At 29.5% G+C, this 18,299-nt stretch overlaps 4 protein-coding genes across 7 annotated transcripts; 1 reads left to right on the top strand and 3 right to left on the bottom strand.

The window, feature by feature from the left end:
- Positions 1–123: 123 nt before the first annotated feature.
- On the bottom strand, positions 124–4,133 carry LOC143188955 (uncharacterized). Its single transcript, XM_076393516.1, has 2 exons — positions 3,380–4,133; positions 124–1,011 (listed from the first exon to the last, which is right to left on the bottom strand). The coding sequence occupies exons 1-2, from the start codon at positions 3,861–3,863 to the stop codon at positions 263–265; spliced, it is 1,233 nt and encodes a 410-aa protein (XP_076249631.1). The 5' UTR covers positions 3,864–4,133; the 3' UTR covers positions 124–262.
- A 1,264-nt stretch (positions 4,134–5,397) lies between these two features.
- Positions 5,398–12,127, bottom strand: Oscillin (glucosamine-6-phosphate isomerase Oscillin). Of its 2 annotated transcripts, none has more exons than XM_076375513.1 (6): positions 12,084–12,127; positions 7,371–7,530; positions 6,792–7,076; positions 6,320–6,678; positions 5,954–6,035; positions 5,398–5,731 (listed from the first exon to the last, which is right to left on the bottom strand). In XM_076375513.1, exons 2-5 carry the CDS (start codon positions 7,492–7,494, stop codon positions 5,958–5,960), a joined length of 846 nt encoding a protein of 281 aa, XP_076231628.1. In that variant the 5' UTR covers positions 7,495–7,530; positions 12,084–12,127; the 3' UTR covers positions 5,398–5,731; positions 5,954–5,957. The 2 variants fall into 2 exon arrangements, with proteins under 2 accessions (XP_076231628.1, XP_076231627.1); XM_076375512.1 differs by lacking the exon at positions 12,084–12,127 and adding an exon at positions 8,483–8,544.
- Rtel1 (Regulator of telomere elongation helicase 1) lies at positions 8,697–12,784 on the top strand. The gene is made up of 12 exons (XM_076375502.1): positions 8,697–8,829; positions 8,907–9,330; positions 9,404–9,659; positions 9,784–10,047; positions 10,122–10,432; positions 10,540–10,746; positions 10,814–10,976; positions 11,057–11,314; positions 11,398–11,637; positions 11,732–12,223; positions 12,344–12,488; positions 12,574–12,784. Exons 1-12 carry the CDS (start codon positions 8,697–8,699, stop codon positions 12,648–12,650), a joined length of 2,970 nt encoding a protein of 989 aa, XP_076231617.1. The 3' UTR covers positions 12,651–12,784.
- Positions 12,785–13,061: 277 nt separating this feature from the next.
- On the bottom strand, positions 13,062–18,013 carry LOC143177542 (T-complex protein 11-like protein 1). 3 transcript variants are annotated; one of them, XM_076375509.1, is made up of 9 exons: positions 17,221–18,013; positions 16,468–16,581; positions 16,060–16,179; positions 15,624–15,743; positions 15,229–15,520; positions 14,636–15,154; positions 14,367–14,551; positions 14,107–14,273; positions 13,062–14,035 (listed from the first exon to the last, which is right to left on the bottom strand). In XM_076375509.1, exons 2-9 carry the CDS (start codon positions 16,476–16,478, stop codon positions 13,785–13,787), a joined length of 1,665 nt encoding a protein of 554 aa, XP_076231624.1. In that variant the 5' UTR covers positions 16,479–16,581; positions 17,221–18,013; the 3' UTR covers positions 13,062–13,784. The 3 variants fall into 3 exon arrangements, with proteins under 3 accessions (XP_076231624.1, XP_076231625.1, XP_076231626.1); XM_076375510.1 differs by lacking the exon at positions 16,060–16,179 and having other exon boundaries at positions 13,063–14,035; XM_076375511.1 differs by lacking the exons at positions 16,468–16,581; positions 17,221–18,013 and having other exon boundaries at positions 13,063–14,035; positions 16,073–16,136.
- Between the last annotated feature and the right edge of the window lie 286 nt (positions 18,014–18,299).

Genomic DNA, 18,299 nt, shown 5'->3' with positions numbered 1-18,299 from the left:
TCTGACTTTTTTGTGAATAATTGCCTGCTTAAAATTAGCCTTCGTTTTAATTGACAAGTAATCTTTTCATATAATTAATCTATATTATATCAATCGAGATAGAATCTCACAATGCGGATGTGATATGGTATAATCAATTTATTTCATCGATAATATTGTTCGGCTTATATTTCTTCGCTCTGAATTACAGTTTTGATTAATTACAATTTCAGAAATGAAACGAAATTGCCTTCGTAAATATATACTTAATATAATAATATATCTATACCCAGTCGTGTTTACCGAAATATAACACTATTCTGCGAAGTCGTTCAATGAACCTCTGACTGCCACCATAATCCACTACAACATTTTGCATTTTATCGTAATTGAAATTGGTCTCCTGAACATCTATAGTTATTATTTTAGTTAGGAAGCATAAATGTATAAATTCTTTCTGTGCGTCCTCAGCCATCTTTTCCCTGAATGCCTCTTTACTGAAAACCGATGTGTCGCATTTCATGGTAGTCAACGTATTTATCAGTGTCTCGTAATACAGATCCATAAGTTCTTCGAGTTGACTGTCCGATGTTTCAACAACGACGCTCGAGAACAAATAAAAAATTAAGTCACGTATGCAACTGGAGTACAGATACATTTGGAAATCGACGAATTTGATGTCGTCGAGCTGATTCTTTGCATTACGATGGAAGAGTATGTTGTTCACCCAGAAGTCGGAATGGATAATGGTCATCCATGGTTCACGGGGGACATCCGCCCAAAGGTCATCCATTTCTAGTCCTGTTAAGACTTTTTGACACTTGTCGTAATAGAGACTCATCTCTGGATCCTCTTTTATCTTTTCCAAGATCGATGTGAACATAGCATCTGGGTTGCCCTCTATTTTCAAGTATCTTGCGTGCATTTTAAACATCTCGAAAATACCAGGTTTCTTTTGCTTCAAAGCTATTCCTAACGCGTGGAATCTTGCCAAAGTTTTTACTGCCATTTCTGAGTGTTCTATGTCGTAACCTACGCAAAATGCGTGTTTTTTTTAAATATTTTACAATTTCTTGTGTTAATATATATAAAATGTACCATTTGAGTCGCGGGTTAATTATTTTATTAATAATCAGACTGTTAGTAATATTGAAGTTCGAAAATATTTGAAGAACAAAATGTATTAATACTATCTATCATTAAATGATTACAGAAGTCATTTAAATAAGATGATAAAATTTCACGATGTGAAATAAAGTTTAAATTTAGATTCACTTATGCGAATCTTATGTGAATCATTCTAATTAAAAATATCTTATAATTGAAAAAATTTGAGATTATTCGAGGGATATATCTCTAAGTTGATATATCTCGCGCAGTTTTTGGCGAAATTAAGTAATAGTTGAACGATAATCTCGAGTAAAATAAGTTTACAGCCTGATAACAAGGTTTATGCATGTCTGTATTTGAATATTCGCAAATATGTATAAATCCACTGATAAACAGTTAATTTTAATACCTATAAAAATAATTTCATAGAAAAATATTACAATTTTGCAATTTAATTCTCTTTTTAATTAATGTAATGGTTTTCAAATCTTTAAATTAAATAAAATACTTTAAATTAAATAAAATTTAATTCAATACTGTGAGATTTTATTGAAGTTGTTATATTAACACAGACAGTAATATGTAATTTATCAGAAAGAGAAAAATCAGTGAAACGTATTTTAATTTAATTCTTATCTGTAAGTCATTGTGAATCAGCGCTAAATTGATCCAGCTCAAAAATATTTCAAAGAAAACAAGTTTGCACCTTCATACGTAATTATAACTACGAAATATACTATAATTACGTATCTTTTATTTATTTACGTATTTATACTATAATTACTAATAAATATAATATTTTTTAGAGAAGACTTTATTACACATTTCGCTTATATTTCTCTTCAACTATCATGTCCCTTATTTCAACATGGTTTCAAAAAGTATTTAATCGATTAACTTGAATTTTTACTGCATACTAAAAAAGCGTCCCTCCATCGATTAACGAAGAAAAAAATTATACGTTATGTATTCTTTTTTTTATTACAAAAAATCGGGTAAGTTTTCGGAATAAAATCAACTGTTTGGTATTAACAAGTTGCCATTTTTTTAAATACTTTTTTTTTAGTAAGTAAGTAGATATTTTATTTCTCTGTTGTACGTGATCTGGAGGAGTGATGTTATGTCAAAAAAGAGATATGGTAGTTGAGAAAAAACATAGGTGAAGTGGGCAATAGAATTCTCCTTAAAAAATGTTGAAATCAATCAAATACAGGTTGTCTTATTTGAAGTTTCTTATCCGTCCCATTTAAAATCTTCTGTAAGTGGACGTGAAGCAAGGTTTCAAGGTAATGGTAGGCGTAGGCACGTAGCCCGTTCCGAAACGAATTTATTGACCTATAATTCTTTAGCTTTTCAAGGTCGTTTAAAGTCATTTAATGTCGTTCAAAACTTATCTTCGTAGTATACCCAAAAATTATTCCTTATCTCCTGTATTCGAAAGGATTATCTTCGACATTGATGAACTGATTTATTGTGTTTCTAAATAAAATTTTTATATTCTTGAATATTGCCTTATTAATTTGTAAGCACGAACGACGAATAACTACGGTAAGGAGCAATTTTTGAGTGTACGTAGGTAAGTTTTGAACTACACTAAATGAACTTGAACGACCTAAAAAAAAAACCAAAATATTATACATAAAAACTTACAATTACGTATAAAAAACAAAAGTCACTTTAAAATCTCAGAAGCACGTCCAGCTAGAGAAGATTTGTGAACACTAAGATGTCCATACTGAAGCAGAATAAGCTCTATATGAAATAGTTTTTTAAACGAACTATAGTTTGAGTGACAATTGCGTATGAAACTTCAAATAAGACACCTTGTACATGTATAATAAAAACATACATTATAAAAACAACAAAACAGAAAAACAGAAAAACTGAAAATAATTTACCATGTACCTTTAATAAAAATTTAAAAGAAAGTAATTTTTTATCTAGAGAAAAAATATTCTCTCCTCTAAAAAATATAAATATAACTAAAAAATATAAAAATTCGATTACTAAAAAAGTTTATTTGGCAAAATATAGCTGATCTGAATTCTAGATAAATGTAGTATTATATTAAAGAACTAAAAGTTTGAAGACAAATTAACTTGATTGTCCAAAAAAGAGATAAGTATAGTGCTCCACTGACAAGATGAGCCCTGGCAACAATACAAATCTATCAGCTTCGGGGATCATCTTGTAACAGAGAACAGTATTACCTTCAGTAAAGATTTCTGTATTAATTTCAATTTCATAAAAAATGTCATATAATTATCCGCCCAAGAGGATACAAACATACCTATACTCCTATTGCCAGTATAGTAACCATTAGTCTTCAAATTTTCCATTAGAAAGACAGCGTTATCATCGAAGTCCTGGTCTGGCTGCATAGACAGTCTGGAGCCATAAAACTTTGGCAAAATGTCGAACAGTTCCGTCTGTCTCAATCCGCATTCTGTTTCTAATTTATTGTAGGCAGGTATGATTGTCTCGTACATGAAGATCTCTTTAGTAAAAGTGCGCTCGCTGTTGAAAATGCGTCTCTGGAACTCCGTCGGTGGAAGCATTTTCGCGATAAGATGAAGCTCTTTCTTTTGTCCTTCATGTCCGTTTTTGTAGTCAACGTTAACGCTTAAAATTGTGCTGCCGAAATTCTCTCCAGGTGGCAAGAGAGATTTGGTCGTAAAATTCTCGACGATTACTTGATCCCCGAGCTTCTGCTGCAACACGGGCTCTAAATCCCGGAGCACAACTTCCTTCAGCTCTTTGTCACTGCCATTCATGGTTACGCGTGGAAGGAAGACTCCGACACTGTGCTGAGTAACTGGCTGATGCTCAAATAATCGCTCACAGATCGACCGCGGACGAGGGACATCCAGAAAGTGATTCGTGTTAATTTCAAGTACTGTTTGAATTTATAAGATCTCTTATCAATGGAATACAATACACGCATTATTGCGCAACCTGATTGGTCGTCATACGTGTCCTATTATGTACATTAATTTTCTGTAAGACAGTGTGATGTCAACAGCAACTTTATTAGCCGAACTACAGATTCACTTATCTCCTGCACCTAAATAGATAATGATCCTCTCTTCGCACGGACTCTCATACTTATGATCAGGGTCGGGATTTGAACTTTTACCGCCCTAGGCTATTGTATAGGGTGTCCCAGAACTGGTTGTACAAACGAAAAAAGGGTGATTCTATACGAAAAAATAAGACGAAGATGTAGAATAAATTTTTTTTATATCGTGCTTCGAATTGAGTTTGAATTATGATTCAGTATAAATGTACAGGAATATAGTTTTGGGTGCATGTAGGGTACATGGGGTAAAGAGAATACTTTTAGTCTGACCACTGACTCTTTTTATTGTAAATTGGAAATATTCCCCTCTCCCTGTTTACTCCTGAAATGTTTGCTTCGCTTTCGTTTTGTGAAGAAATTAAATCTTTTAACAGATTTTGTATTTGTAAATTTTAATTTTCTTTAATATATACAAAATTTTTTATTCGCAAACGTAATAAATATGTAATGAATTGCAAATGATTCTTTAACGCACATATCGATACCTTCATTCTAATATCATGTATCATAATTTTTAATAAAATTTGAGTTTCAATTAACTAAAACTATGTATCCGAGATTGTTGTTTTTAGTTAATCTTTCTCTGTTAATAGTTTCTAAATGTTTTTGTATTATTTCAATTTTAGGTAACGCCACGAAAGTTCTTTATGTAAAAATATTCGAGATAACTAAACAGGATGTTTGACGATAGGTGTCAAAAATGAAAGTAGCCGAAATTGTGTCTGACTCGTGACTTATTCTACTGGTTGCGCTGTGCCTGATTTGATTGAATGCATGCCGAAAGTAAAATAAGTCCCAAATCAGACACTTTTACGTGAATTTTAGGCGTTTTCTCAATAATTAATAACTCTGAAACGAAGCCTTGAACGCAATTTTGTCGTTTTTGTGTTACAACGAAAGTATGTACCATTAATTGCAATAAACATTTTGTCGACATTATTTGAAATAATTTGTGTGTACTTATTTGAGAAAGTTTTTTATTAGAAAGAATTTTTTTATATTCGAAATCCTAGTCTTCACCGTTTAGTTTATAAAATTTTTTCGATAAATGGAGGTGAAGTCGCTTCATGGCTTCATGATCCTAACTCTAAAAATGTGTTTTTTTAATTATTACATTTACATGTGCAATATACTTTAATTTTGTTTAGTTTTCTAGTTGAATAAAATAAATGGTAGGAAACTTATTATTACAACAGCATATATGTATGATAAAAAGGGTAAATTTATTTGATGGAAAAGTATAATGTTACAAAAATATGGCATTTCTGTGATATCAAAACAGAAGTTCGAATATAACAATATAATAATTCATGTTTTATTAAAACAAGTGTGTATATATAATATGCTTTATAATAGTTTCGTTAAGAAAAAGTTTAGTTAAGTAACTTATTCGATAATTGCGGTATCTTAAAGTCTTCAGATCCATTCTTTCGAATCCTTTTTTTTTATGCGAGACTTTGCATTTTTTTAATATGTATATATAACACAGTGATATTTTATATTGTTTTAAACCAACATTTTTCCTGGTTCACTGATTAATTTACTATGGATATCCCATAAGTTCTGTAAAAAGTTAAATGTATAGGCCTTTATTATAACATATTTGTATAAATTAGTGTATACAATTTGTTATATTACCTTTTTTATGAAAAAGATTTTTATTGTAATAAAGCAATTATGTTAATTATTTTAATATTAAAATTTGCATACTTTATTAGGTGTAACATCGAAAATTTTAAAAAAAGATTTGAAACTACATTTATACAACTCTAATAAAATAACTACCATTTTAACTGTTTTGTACTGAACGACGGGGGATTGCATCTCCATCCTCTTCAATCAATTTATGATGCACAGCACTGAGAGCCTATATGTCATAGGTATCCATTGAAAAAACAAGTCAATGACATAATGCTTTAATTGAAACTTGACTACTTCTTAAATTAACTTTTCAATATTTAATTTTCTAACTGCATATATGAAGCATTGAAAACAACAAGAGACTAATTCCACTACACGGAAAAGTCGGAAAAATAGGCGATCTAAAATATCGTCTCTTGTAATAAATTAAAAAATGTGGCTTAGTCCTTTTTTGCATTCAATGCTTCAAATATTGTAAAGAACATCTGTTAATATGGTGTTTGAATATACCTTGAAATATTTCACAGTTTTTACACGCAATTCTAGAGTTGCATCTTCATCACAGATAATTATTGTGCGAGGGTGTTGTTGAAAAGCTGATACAGTCCACATATGATTGATGCCTTCTTCTATTGCTTTATAAAGAGCAAATGCTTTATGAGATCCTGTGATAAGTATCATTACTTCTTTAGCATCCATCACAGTGCCAACCCCTACAGTAAGTGCTTGCTTTGGAACTTTGGAGATATCATTTCCAAAAAATCTTGCATTAGCTTCCAATGTATCTTGAGCTAATGTCTTTACTCGTGTACGTGATGCTAATGAGGAACCTGGTTCATTAAAAGCTATATGACCATCTGGACCAATACCTGAAAAACAACACTATTGTTATATAGGAATTTTCTTGTACTTTACAGCTATCCTTTTATTACATTTTCTATTAAACATTCACTTATCCAAATATAAAAAATAAATGATGTACCTCCAATAAACAATTCAATTCCACCAGCCTCTTTAATTTTGCTTTCAAAATCATCACATTCTTTCACAAGGTCTGGAGCATTACCATCCAAAATATGTACATTCTGTGGATCTATATCTATATGTTTAAAAAAATTGTTATACATATAATAGTGATAAGATTCTGGGTGATCCCTGGGTAAATCAACATATTCATCCATATTAAATGTCTTTACATATTTAAATGAGATCTTTCCTGCTTTATAAAACTCTATAAGTTTCCTGTACATTCCCAGAGGTGTACCACCTAAAGATTGAATAATAATAACAACTTTATTTAGCATACAAAGATCATTACTGTGATTACTAGACTACAGATTTTTATGAAATTTGATATTTTTATAAACAGAATTTAACGAATGGAATTTAAATAAAAATTTGCTTTAGTTTTTAAATACTATAATTTTCATTATATTTTTCATGTTTTCAATGTTTTTGAATATTATATGTATTCTGCAACTTTTTATCCATTTCAAATTTCCATAAATGCCTAAAAATCTGCAGTCTACATAATGATTACAATTAATAACGAAACACACACCTGTTGGAAGGCCTAAGACAAAATACTTATTTTCATTTGGTTGAAAGTCATTAATTCTTTTCAACACATATTTAGCAGACCATTCTGCTACATAATCTACTGTATCACAGATCACTAAACGCATTTTTAATTAATATTATATATAAATTTCCACTGAACACTGAAAACAAAACAGAATTGTTCAAGGTACAGTTGAAATATTGAAATATTAAAAACAGTAATCTAATTTACAAAAATATAATGAAAAACTCTAACAATGTAATTCACACAGTGATTAATGCTATTCAAGCAATGGATACTGCACTTTTACCCATCTTGAATGAAATTTATACAAGTCTGCATATAAAGATATCTTTATGATAAATGACAATGACCTTTTATCTTATTCCACAGAATACATACACACTATTTGTATGAGGTATTACTTAAATAAATCTAACAAATACTATTTCTCTTGTCCATTATATTATTTTTGTTGACTTTTATCTTTAAACAATGCAATTGACATAAAGTATATTATATATATTATATAATGTATAATATAATACTATATTATATTTGTAAATAATTAAGTCCCCGTGAGTTGCATGGTCCTTTGTGGCTCATTTAGAGGTCAATAACCAATGGGTGTTGACCTTAAAAATGCTACACACATTATCTTTAATTATTGATGTTTACTATTTTCCATTTATTAATTTAAATTCTATTGAATAAGCGGGAAACTAGAACTCTCTCTTGCGGCGGGCTAGGAAATAGAATTATACGAAAAAGTACGAACCAGAAGAAAAACTAAGAGCCACGCTAAGAGCACAGTTGGGCAGTCGCCAAATCAGCTGACATACGACTAACCTAAGTTTAATCCTTTGTTTGCAAAAGTCCATTAATCTGTCCCACTCAATCCCACTTACAAATTCGCTGTTATCTCAGAGAGTAAATTATTCGAACGACAGACAACTCGATAACTCGATAACATGTAATCTTAAACTGCAGAATACTGATTGTAAATAAAGTTTTGTATGTGCTATTTTTACTATATAAGCGTAATTTTTTATGCTTTATAAAATGAAGTATATGAATTTTCAAAGTACAATGTATTTGCCTTTAATGATTACCTTATCGTTAGACTAAAATTTATGAGATTCAAAATATGTAGGTACATCAAATTCAATTCAAATGTTACTCTGTTCTACCGTTCTACCTAATCGAGTTAAGTTCAGGATTTGGCGGGAACGATTGGTTAACGTTTCTGCTCGTATTATTTTTTACAATATCTCTTGTGTTTTCTTCATATATTTCACGAAATAACTAACGATACCTGAAGTAACGATGCCTGAAGTAACGATTAATAATGTTATTGTTACTTTTCCTTTTAAACCATATCCTGTTCAAGAAGAGTACATGGCAAAAGTAATAGAATGTCTTCAAAATAATAAACACGGTGTCTTAGAATCTCCAACTGGTATTATTAATTTTTATTATTTCTTTGTCTATAATGAATGATCAAAATAGTAATATTATTTAATAAAAATGTCTCAGGTACAGGAAAAACTCTCAGTCTTTTATGTTCTTCCTTAAGCTGGTTGCTAACAAAGAAAGCTCAATTACAAGCACAGTCTCTAGTAGGTGCAGTAGAAACACCAAATTTTGGAGGAAAGTTTTTTAAACAATTGAATAATGGGCTTAAAGAAGCTGCAGGCGATTCTGAGCCTTCTGTTAATTTCGGTTGGGCTGTGCCAAAAATTATTTATGCATCCAGAACACATTCTCAGCTCTCACAGGCGATGCAGGAACTGAAAAGAACTTCCTATAAACATGTAAGCACTGCTGTGTTGGGATCCAGAGATCAGCTTTGTATTCATCCAGAGGTTTCCAAAGAAACTAATAGCTCTAATAAGATATACATGTGTCACTCTAAAGTAAAATCTAGAACATGTTTTTATTACAACAATGTTGAAATAAGGTAAATTTTTCTTAATAAGTTTAGTCTAATTTTTAAGTTAGAAAATATTACTGGAGTCCAAATTGTTTTTCAGGAAAGAAGATCCTTTTTTTAAACAGGAAGTACTAGATATAGAGGATTTAGTAAAAGCTGGTCAAAAGTTTAAATGTTGTCCATATTTCTTATCTAGAGAACTTAAGCAAAATGCAGATATAGTTTTTCTACCATATAACTACGTGTTAGATGCAAAATCACGAAGATCTCAAGGCATAGACTTGCAAAATAACGTAATTCTTTTAGATGAAGCGCATAATGTTGAAAAAATGTGTGAAGAAGCAGCGTCATTGCAGGTATTAGATTAATGTAGTAACTAATACATTTATACATTAATATTATAAATTTAGTTTACAAAATGTTAATGTTAAAAATATATCTATGTAGAAGGTATATGATTTTTGTACCCAATTTTTGTAGATATCTAGTACAGATGTTGCAATGTGTATTGATGAAATAACAGCAGTTATGGAGGACATGGCTAGGGATGCTGAAAGACAAAATGATTTTTTAATGGAAAATTCTGAAAATGTACAAAAAGATTTTACTGCAGATGATTTGTGCATTCTTAAAGCTATGTTCTTAGAATTGGAAAAGGCCATTGATTCTATAAAAATTGTAAAACGTGATGAAGGAGATACACTTCCTGGTGGATACATCTTTGAGTTACTAGAAAAAGCGCAAGTAAATAGTAGTTAAAAAAAGTTGTCTAATTTATATAGAATATAATACTTATTTATAACAATCATGTATGATAGATAACCCATGGCAAAGAACAACTAGTAATAGAGAAACTGGAAAAAATAGTTCTTTACTTAACTACTACAAGTACCTCTCCATTTACAAGGAAAGGTAATGCACTACAAAAGTTCAGTGATCTATTAAGAACTGTATTTAACAGTGGAAATAGTTTACGCTATAGAGAGAAAGTTAAACAATGTTACAAAGTATACATTCAATTAGAGGAACCAAAAAAGAGTAATAAAACTGATATTTGGGAAACAAAAAAATCAGTTTCAAAGAGTGATGGCAAAGTTATTAGTTATTGGTGTTTTAGTCCTGGTTTCAGGTAATACAAAATGAATATTGAATGTTTTGTATATTCAAGTACATATATTATGTTCATACATTTAGGTAAACATTAATAATAATAATATATATGTATTATTTACAAAGCATGCAACAAATGATGGAACAAGGAGTACGTTCTATAATATTAACAAGTGGTACATTGTCTCCTTTAAAACCTTTTATATCTGAACTTGGGATACCTATTGAAGTTCAACTAGAAAATCCACATATTGTAAAAGGAGACCAAATCTGTGTAGGTGTTCTTAGCCAAGGTCCTGATGGTTATTCACTAAATTCTTCCTTTAATACGAGGTATTTTCATTAAAAGTTTTATAGTGTAATATATGTGCAATACATTATTAAGAGGCATTCTTTTTAGGAATGATCCTAAATATATAGCATCTCTTGGACGAACAATATTTAATTTTAGTTGTATAATTCCACACGGTTTACTAGTTTTCTTTCCTTCATATCCAATAATGAAGAAATGTAGAGAAGAATGGCAAAATGCAGGTTTATGGACAAAAATTACAGAACGTAAAGTAATTATCTTCAATATTTATTTAAAATAATATTTTATGTGTGTATCAATGTAATAGTACTATTTATTTATGTTCATTAGCCTATATATGTTGAGCCTCAATATAAGGATGGTTTTGTAAATGTGATGAATGAATACTGTGAAAAAATTAAAGATCCAGCTTGTAAAGGAGCTATTTTTATGGCAGTGTGTAGAGGTAAAGTGAGCGAAGGGCTCGATTTTGCTAATGCAAACGGTAGAGCTGTGTTAATTACTGGTCTTCCATTTCCACCTCTTAAAGATCCAAGAGTTATGTTAAAGCAACGATATTTAGAAGAGATGAGAAGTAATAACAAAGAAGTAATCAGATATCAGATTCTTATTAAAATTCAAATGTAAATTAAGTATTTTAACTTAATATTTTTATTTTTTGTCATTTTTAGGCTTTATCTGGTCAGCAGTGGTATCAACTTGAAGCGTCACGAGCTGTTAATCAGGCTATTGGGCGAATAATACGTCATAAAAATGATTATGGAGCTATAATTCTATGTGACTGTAGATTTGACAATCCGAGTTTTAAAAAGCAACTATCTGCTTGGCTAAGACCCCATATTAAAACTTTTACTAATTTTGGTATGGTTACAAAAGAATTGAGAGATTTCTTTAAATATGCAGAACATACTGTAAGTCTAAACTCTATGTAAAAAATAATTTATACTTAAATGCGAATGAAGTAATTTAAAATATTAATTTGCCATATAAATATTTTATTTACAGTTACCACAACCAAATATGACGGGATCTTCCTCGAGTAATAGTGTTTCATTACCAGCATTAGCTGCATCTTTCGATAAAACTATATCTCGAGGAACAAAAGGCATTTTGAAACAAGATTCTGATGTAACATCTTTAATAGATAATACCTTTAACATAGACTCGTATACTAATGAAAATGGAACAGACAAAAAACCAGCTGAAACGAAAAAAAATTTTTCTGAACTTTTAGCAACAGAATCAAAACCTATAATAAATTTCAGTAACTGCAAAATAAAAAAGAATTATACTACGTGTGAATTAACGAAGGACGTTACTGAACCCGTTACGAAAAAACGAAAAATAAAAATGTTACCTGTAGAATTTAATAAATGCTTGGCTGGACCTTCGACATCTACAGAAAGTATAGACATTTCAAAAAATTCTCAACAAATATCCGAAGAGGTCGCTAATGATACTGATAAAAAAGCTTTGGGTAAAACATACTTAAAAGAGGTAATTATTTACACGAAGTACACGAGTAGAGAATCGTATGAATTAAACATTCGGTTTTAAAAATAATTTTTAATGACAGATCCTTAATAGCATAATGTATAATGTACAAAATATTTTTAGGTAAAGCGTTCTTTATCAGAAGTCAAGTACAAAATATTTGCAAAAATGATACAGGACTATACAAAAACAGGTGATCTTGAAGAGTTATTGAGAACACTTGAAACTCTTTTTTCTCCAAAAGAAGGGTTATTACATTTATTTATAGGTATTTATTTTTTTCATACGATTATAAAAACAAATTACAACATACTTCTAACTTACAATAAGTTAAAAAATATATAAATTTTCAGGATTTAAACACTTTTTAAAAAAGCAACATATTACTAAATTCGAAAGTCACATTACTTATTTGAAAAATATGCAGTAATTAAGGAAATTGAAAGACTGATATTTAAGATAGAAAGATATTTAAGTTACTAAATGGTTCTTCAAATGTGCTGTAAGTACATTAATCATTTCTGTATAATTACTTATGCTCCAGAATAACCCTTTTTTAAATATAGCAAGGTATGCTTAAATATAAGAACATCTTTTTACATGAACACTGACTTAGCATATACATAGTTAAATCCATTAAATAGCATTACTTGATACCAACAAATTCTGTGATCATTTAGTATTGTACAATTTTATATTCTAAAAATAACATTTTATCATTACTTTGAAAAACAAATATAATAAATATATACAGAACATTTATTCATACATGTTGTTTCATATCACATTACTATATACTATATACCGTATTTTATCACTACATATTTGTTTTGTAACCGTTAATTAAATAATCATTGTTCGTCAAAAAATGTATATGTAAATAGTTATGGAATATATGTGTAATTGTAGAAATCAATGTAATAACGTCGTTTGTTAAATATTTGTACATATTTTTACATAAATTATACTTAATCAAAACGTGTAAATACATATATTTAGAAAAATAAATTCATCACAAATTAAATACACGCCATTTTAAAACAGAATAAAATTCATTACAAATTCATTTAATTTTCATAGCTATATACATATATATGTTACATTTTTCTTGTTTGCACATATAACATTTTGGAAAAAAAAAAAAAGTATTTTAAATCACCAAGTTCAGAAAGTAACTTACAGCAAAATTGTTAAATATTAGTCATTGAAGACTATAGTGGTTAACTTACACGTCAAGCATTACATGCATGTATTCAAAAGAAACGAATTGTACCCGCATTTAAACGTGTGTTTTTTATTTCCCACGTATTCTTTTCAAATACTAAGTTAATGATTCCATTTGTAACTTACATTCGACATTAGAATGCTGTATTTAATACTCTTGTTTATATATATTTAATATGTCTACCATATTTTCTTATAAAACTGAATTTATGAAAACTAATGAAATGTTATTTCATATGTATTTTATGAACGTATCACTTATTTTGAATTAGTGTGTTATTTAATATGAACACATTACATTAATGTTACCCTTACAAAAATGTATTAAAAATTGCAGTTTTTACAACTCCATAGTGTGAACTTCCCTCGCGTCTTTATTCTTTAAACTCTCAGCTTCTTTTTTAATAAGAGCATTGGTAACGATTTCTTGATAATAGTCTCCAAACACGCTTCGATTGTGTGAAATAAGACTTAAAAATCGTGCTGCTATAGTTGTCAACTCTTTCTGAAGCGATGAAAGCCCTGGTGGTACTTGTGGCGCTGCTGATGGGGATACCATCATTTTTTGCATAAATTGTCGAATTCTCAAATCTGGAAAATTGTAAAAAGTAAATATCATAGTGTATTAACAATTTATGTTAAATTTCATTACATTTACTTACTTATGAGATGTCTTATTTTATGTTCTGGTTTAACGAGGCCCATTATCTGTCCTTCTAATAATGTTTCCAATTCTTGAAATAACTGGGAAGCACCGATCTCTTGTAATGTCGTCTTTACATCCGTTTTCACTTGCAATACAACATTTGGCATTATAGTCTCCAAATCTCTGTTAACAATGTATTTAGAATATAATTTGTTACTTTATTATTTATCTATGTATACGTACAACTGTTTATTCATCTTATTATCGTATACATACTTGTTTGAATGTACAGATTCCAACAGTACACTGAGATGTTCTTTAATGTTTTTTTTAAAGCTTGATATACCATGAATTGGTTCTCCTACTGTATTATTTACTAGTAGTATAACGGATCCCATAATGCTTAATCTACTGGTCTTATCACGTATTTCTATCAGTCTACCTCGATCAGGCATCAATGTCTGAGAAAAAGTTTAAAATCAATTACTTTTTTAATCCAAATAATCTAAAAAAAAATTTCAAATGATTCCATATTTGAAATGTACCTCTGTATCTGGACTAAAATCCCATTGTAGAAGGTCGAAGTAAGCTTCTGTTAAAAGATTATGTGTAAGTTGTCGTACAGCATTAACATCTGATGAATGGACAGTGGCTTTTGCAGGATCAAAATGCCTTAATAACCACCTTTCTGTGTATTGTAAACCGTTTGTATTGATTTTCAAAAATTCTGCGAATTTTGCTTTTTCGTACTCGATACTTGAAGCAACTATAGTTGGTCTCATCATAGTTATAGTAAAGTTTGCTAGATCAAGTTGCATTAGTTGCAATACTTCCATTATACCTTTAAATATTTCAATAACGTCTCTTTTCTGACTAAGTTCTCTGATCTTTGCATCTCTCACTGGCGCACAGACCTTACTCATAATTGAAATTACGTATTGTGCATAATGATGGAAGTCTAAAACCCCTTTCTCTGCCTGTTGTTTAATTAAATCTACATCGAGTACTTCTTTCAAATTTTCACGAATTTTTGCGTGGTGTGGCAGTACAAGTTCATCTAACATCTATAAAAAACGGGATACCACTAATAAATAAATTGTATACTTTGTAATAAAATTAATATGTATGAACATATTACTTCTTTGAATTTTTTTAATAAACCCAATGCTAGAGTATAATCTGGTGGATCTGCTAATTGTTCAGCTAATACATCCCAAAAAGCTTTATGCATCATTTCTTCCAATTCTTTGTGAAATGATCCATCCTCTGGTTCAAATATTTTTAATTGAAAATTTTTGTTCACTGCAATCTCGTGAGCTAAATCCACATTCTTCAACCCACTAGCACCTTCTACTATTTCTTCTAAAGGAACAACTTTAGGTAGTGATACTCCTGGTCGTCCACCTACTAAAAAATTTGGTATTTTTTGTCTGTAAAATATTAATTGAATTAGAAATTTTATTAATATATGGTCAGTTGAATGTCATTACAATTATTCATCAAATAGTAATGTCAGACAACAGAATAATTTACCCCTTTACATTTTCTTCTTCTGTGTCAGTGTGAGTTTTAGCTTGATAATCTACAGGTGTTGATGTGCTGGGTTTGTTAGTATTACATTTTTGTTCTTCATCATTTTCCATTTTTTGGTTCCTATAAAAATTATCTTTTTTTCAACCTTTTATAATAAAAGATTATTGTCATAACATGTGGTAAATTGCATGATATCAAAACATTAAATATTATTATACTATAGGATTCAATGTTAACTATTAAGTCAGTTTAGTAAATTAATCTTTAATTCAAACCATATTAATGGCACACACAAATGTTTAAATTGGAATTACATGTATACAATTTTGTATTGAATATTACAAATGAAGTTACAATGTTGGGCATTTATATTAAAAATAGTTTAAATATTGTGTACTAGACAGTAAGCACTATTGTCAAACAAAAGCACACTGACCAAAATGAAATACCAGGAATGAAATTTAATAGTGCCATTGATCCTGGAAGTTTGCGACTAATGAAGAGACAGCAAAGAGTAATACCCCATATTACTCCAGTAGCAAGCAAAACTTTATTCCTGATAAAAAAGTGTTTAACTATACATCTAATAACTAAGTTTATTTTCAACTAAAATAAAGTCAGTTCAAATAATTACAGGGTCAACTTTTTTGCAAATTTAAAATATAAAATATAAAAAAACTACTAGAGTAATAAATAATGCCTAAATTTTAACTATTTCATGATGTATTTAATTCAAATGTGCATCATAAATGTCAATGTTTTTTTTAAGATAATACAATATAATAATTAAATTATAAAATATAATAGTCTATAGTTTTTAATATGTGTTTTATTAAAAACATACCTGTCTGGCATGGTTATTGTTCAACTCAAATGTTTTGTTGTACCATGATCTGTACTCAGTGGAAGCTGGTAGTTGAATGTACTGGTTACTGAAGAGAAGGAGGTCAAACTTTATCTATAAAAAGAACGTTCACAAGGTGCATATAAGAATCATGCTTCCTGCTTAATTTTCAAGCACTAACATCATATTTGTGTATACAAACATTTGCCTTATTCTTGTATAATATGCAAATTGTGTAATATATAACAATTACAATACTGTTAATATTTTGTATCCTAATATAGAATTAAGACATTTTCTTAAAACTATGAAATATGAAACTATTTTAATGAACATCCATTTAAACTAAATAAAAAAGACAAAAAATGGCTCTTTTATATCCTTATAAATTATTATATATCCTTATAATTCAAAATTTTAGAACAATTTAATATTTACTTTAAAATATCTTTCACTAAGAATGACACATTACAAAAAGTTGTATTTCCAGATACTCGCAAATCATTAAGTATTTTTCTCGATTCATAACACTTTCATCAATCAATAATATTGTGTACGTTTTGATCTGTTTACAAACAAAACCAATGGTTGTTTACCATATGACACGAAAAGTTTTCTTTAATTAGCGATTCCAAAACTCGATAGAGCTGTTCTTTTAAACTCGATTACTTTCAAACATTCTTAATATAATTAAAACGACGTAATTACGCTTTCTTTAGAAAGTCAAAACGCACAATGCGAAATCTTACATACCTTGCCGTTTTACCAAAATATTTGAAGATTCATCATAGCCAAATTCATATTTCTATTGCAAATTTATGAATAATTTTATATAGAAATCATGTCAAAAAATCAATTAGTTCCCAAACAGCTGTGTATTGTATTTACAACTTTTTAGGTTGATTTCAACAATGAAGTTAGGTGTGAGTTATCTCAAACCAGTAGCGTCCTCTGTAAATTGTTTTGCTCTCAATGAGCATTTTATAATTATCTCAATTACTGTTTCCTCACTGATCTCTATATCTGGATACGGTATGGGGCTTTAGAGCATAGGTCGCTGATGAGAGCAATAGAAGTGCCGCCATGTTATGAGAATACAACATACGCGACGCTTGTGAGGGACCAGAAATATTAAGATTTCGAATTCACATGTATACTTGTAGCGCTATCTGATACTACCCTACGCCGTTCGACGTCATTCGACAGTCATTTGGTTTCAGTGTAGTCATTTTTATGTAAAAATTTTCTACAATCCACTAGATACTAAATTTTCGGGATTGTGTAAAGTGTACAGAAAAAAATGAGCATACGTGTGAAATGGAAACTTAGTATCTTGGGTCCCCCACAAGCGTCGCGCTTGTTGTATTCTAACAATATGGCGGTACCTCTATTGCTCTCATCGAACTAAGTTCCACTTCCCACTCCAGATGTAGAGATCAGTGTGTTTCCTACAATTATTTGTTACGTTCATACATATATATCTATCTATACACATATATATACTTAATTGCTAAGAATTTTTAGCTTAAGACAACTTAGGAATAAAGAATTTAATCAAGAATAGACGTAGCAATACATATTTCAAAACTTAATATTAAAAATATTAATATTAATCAATTGTGACGAGAAAAATTTAAATAAATGCAATGACTACAATTTGAGCATTTATTATGCTTTTCGATTGATGTAAAATAAAATAATACCTCTGTATATGCTAAAACTGGTATATTATCACTTTTTTATGCGTTTAAGTTACTGATTTCAAAGAAACTAATTTGCAATCTCGTCGCAGTGACAATACATTTTGTATCTTAAAAGTTTCAAGGTATCCG

Source organism: Calliopsis andreniformis, chromosome 3 (assembly GCF_051401765.1).
Source record: "Calliopsis andreniformis isolate RMS-2024a chromosome 3, iyCalAndr_principal, whole genome shotgun sequence".
NCBI classification, from domain to species: Eukaryota; Metazoa; Arthropoda; class Insecta; order Hymenoptera; family Andrenidae; genus Calliopsis; species Calliopsis andreniformis.
This window is presented reverse-complemented; position numbering and strand designations above follow the sequence as displayed.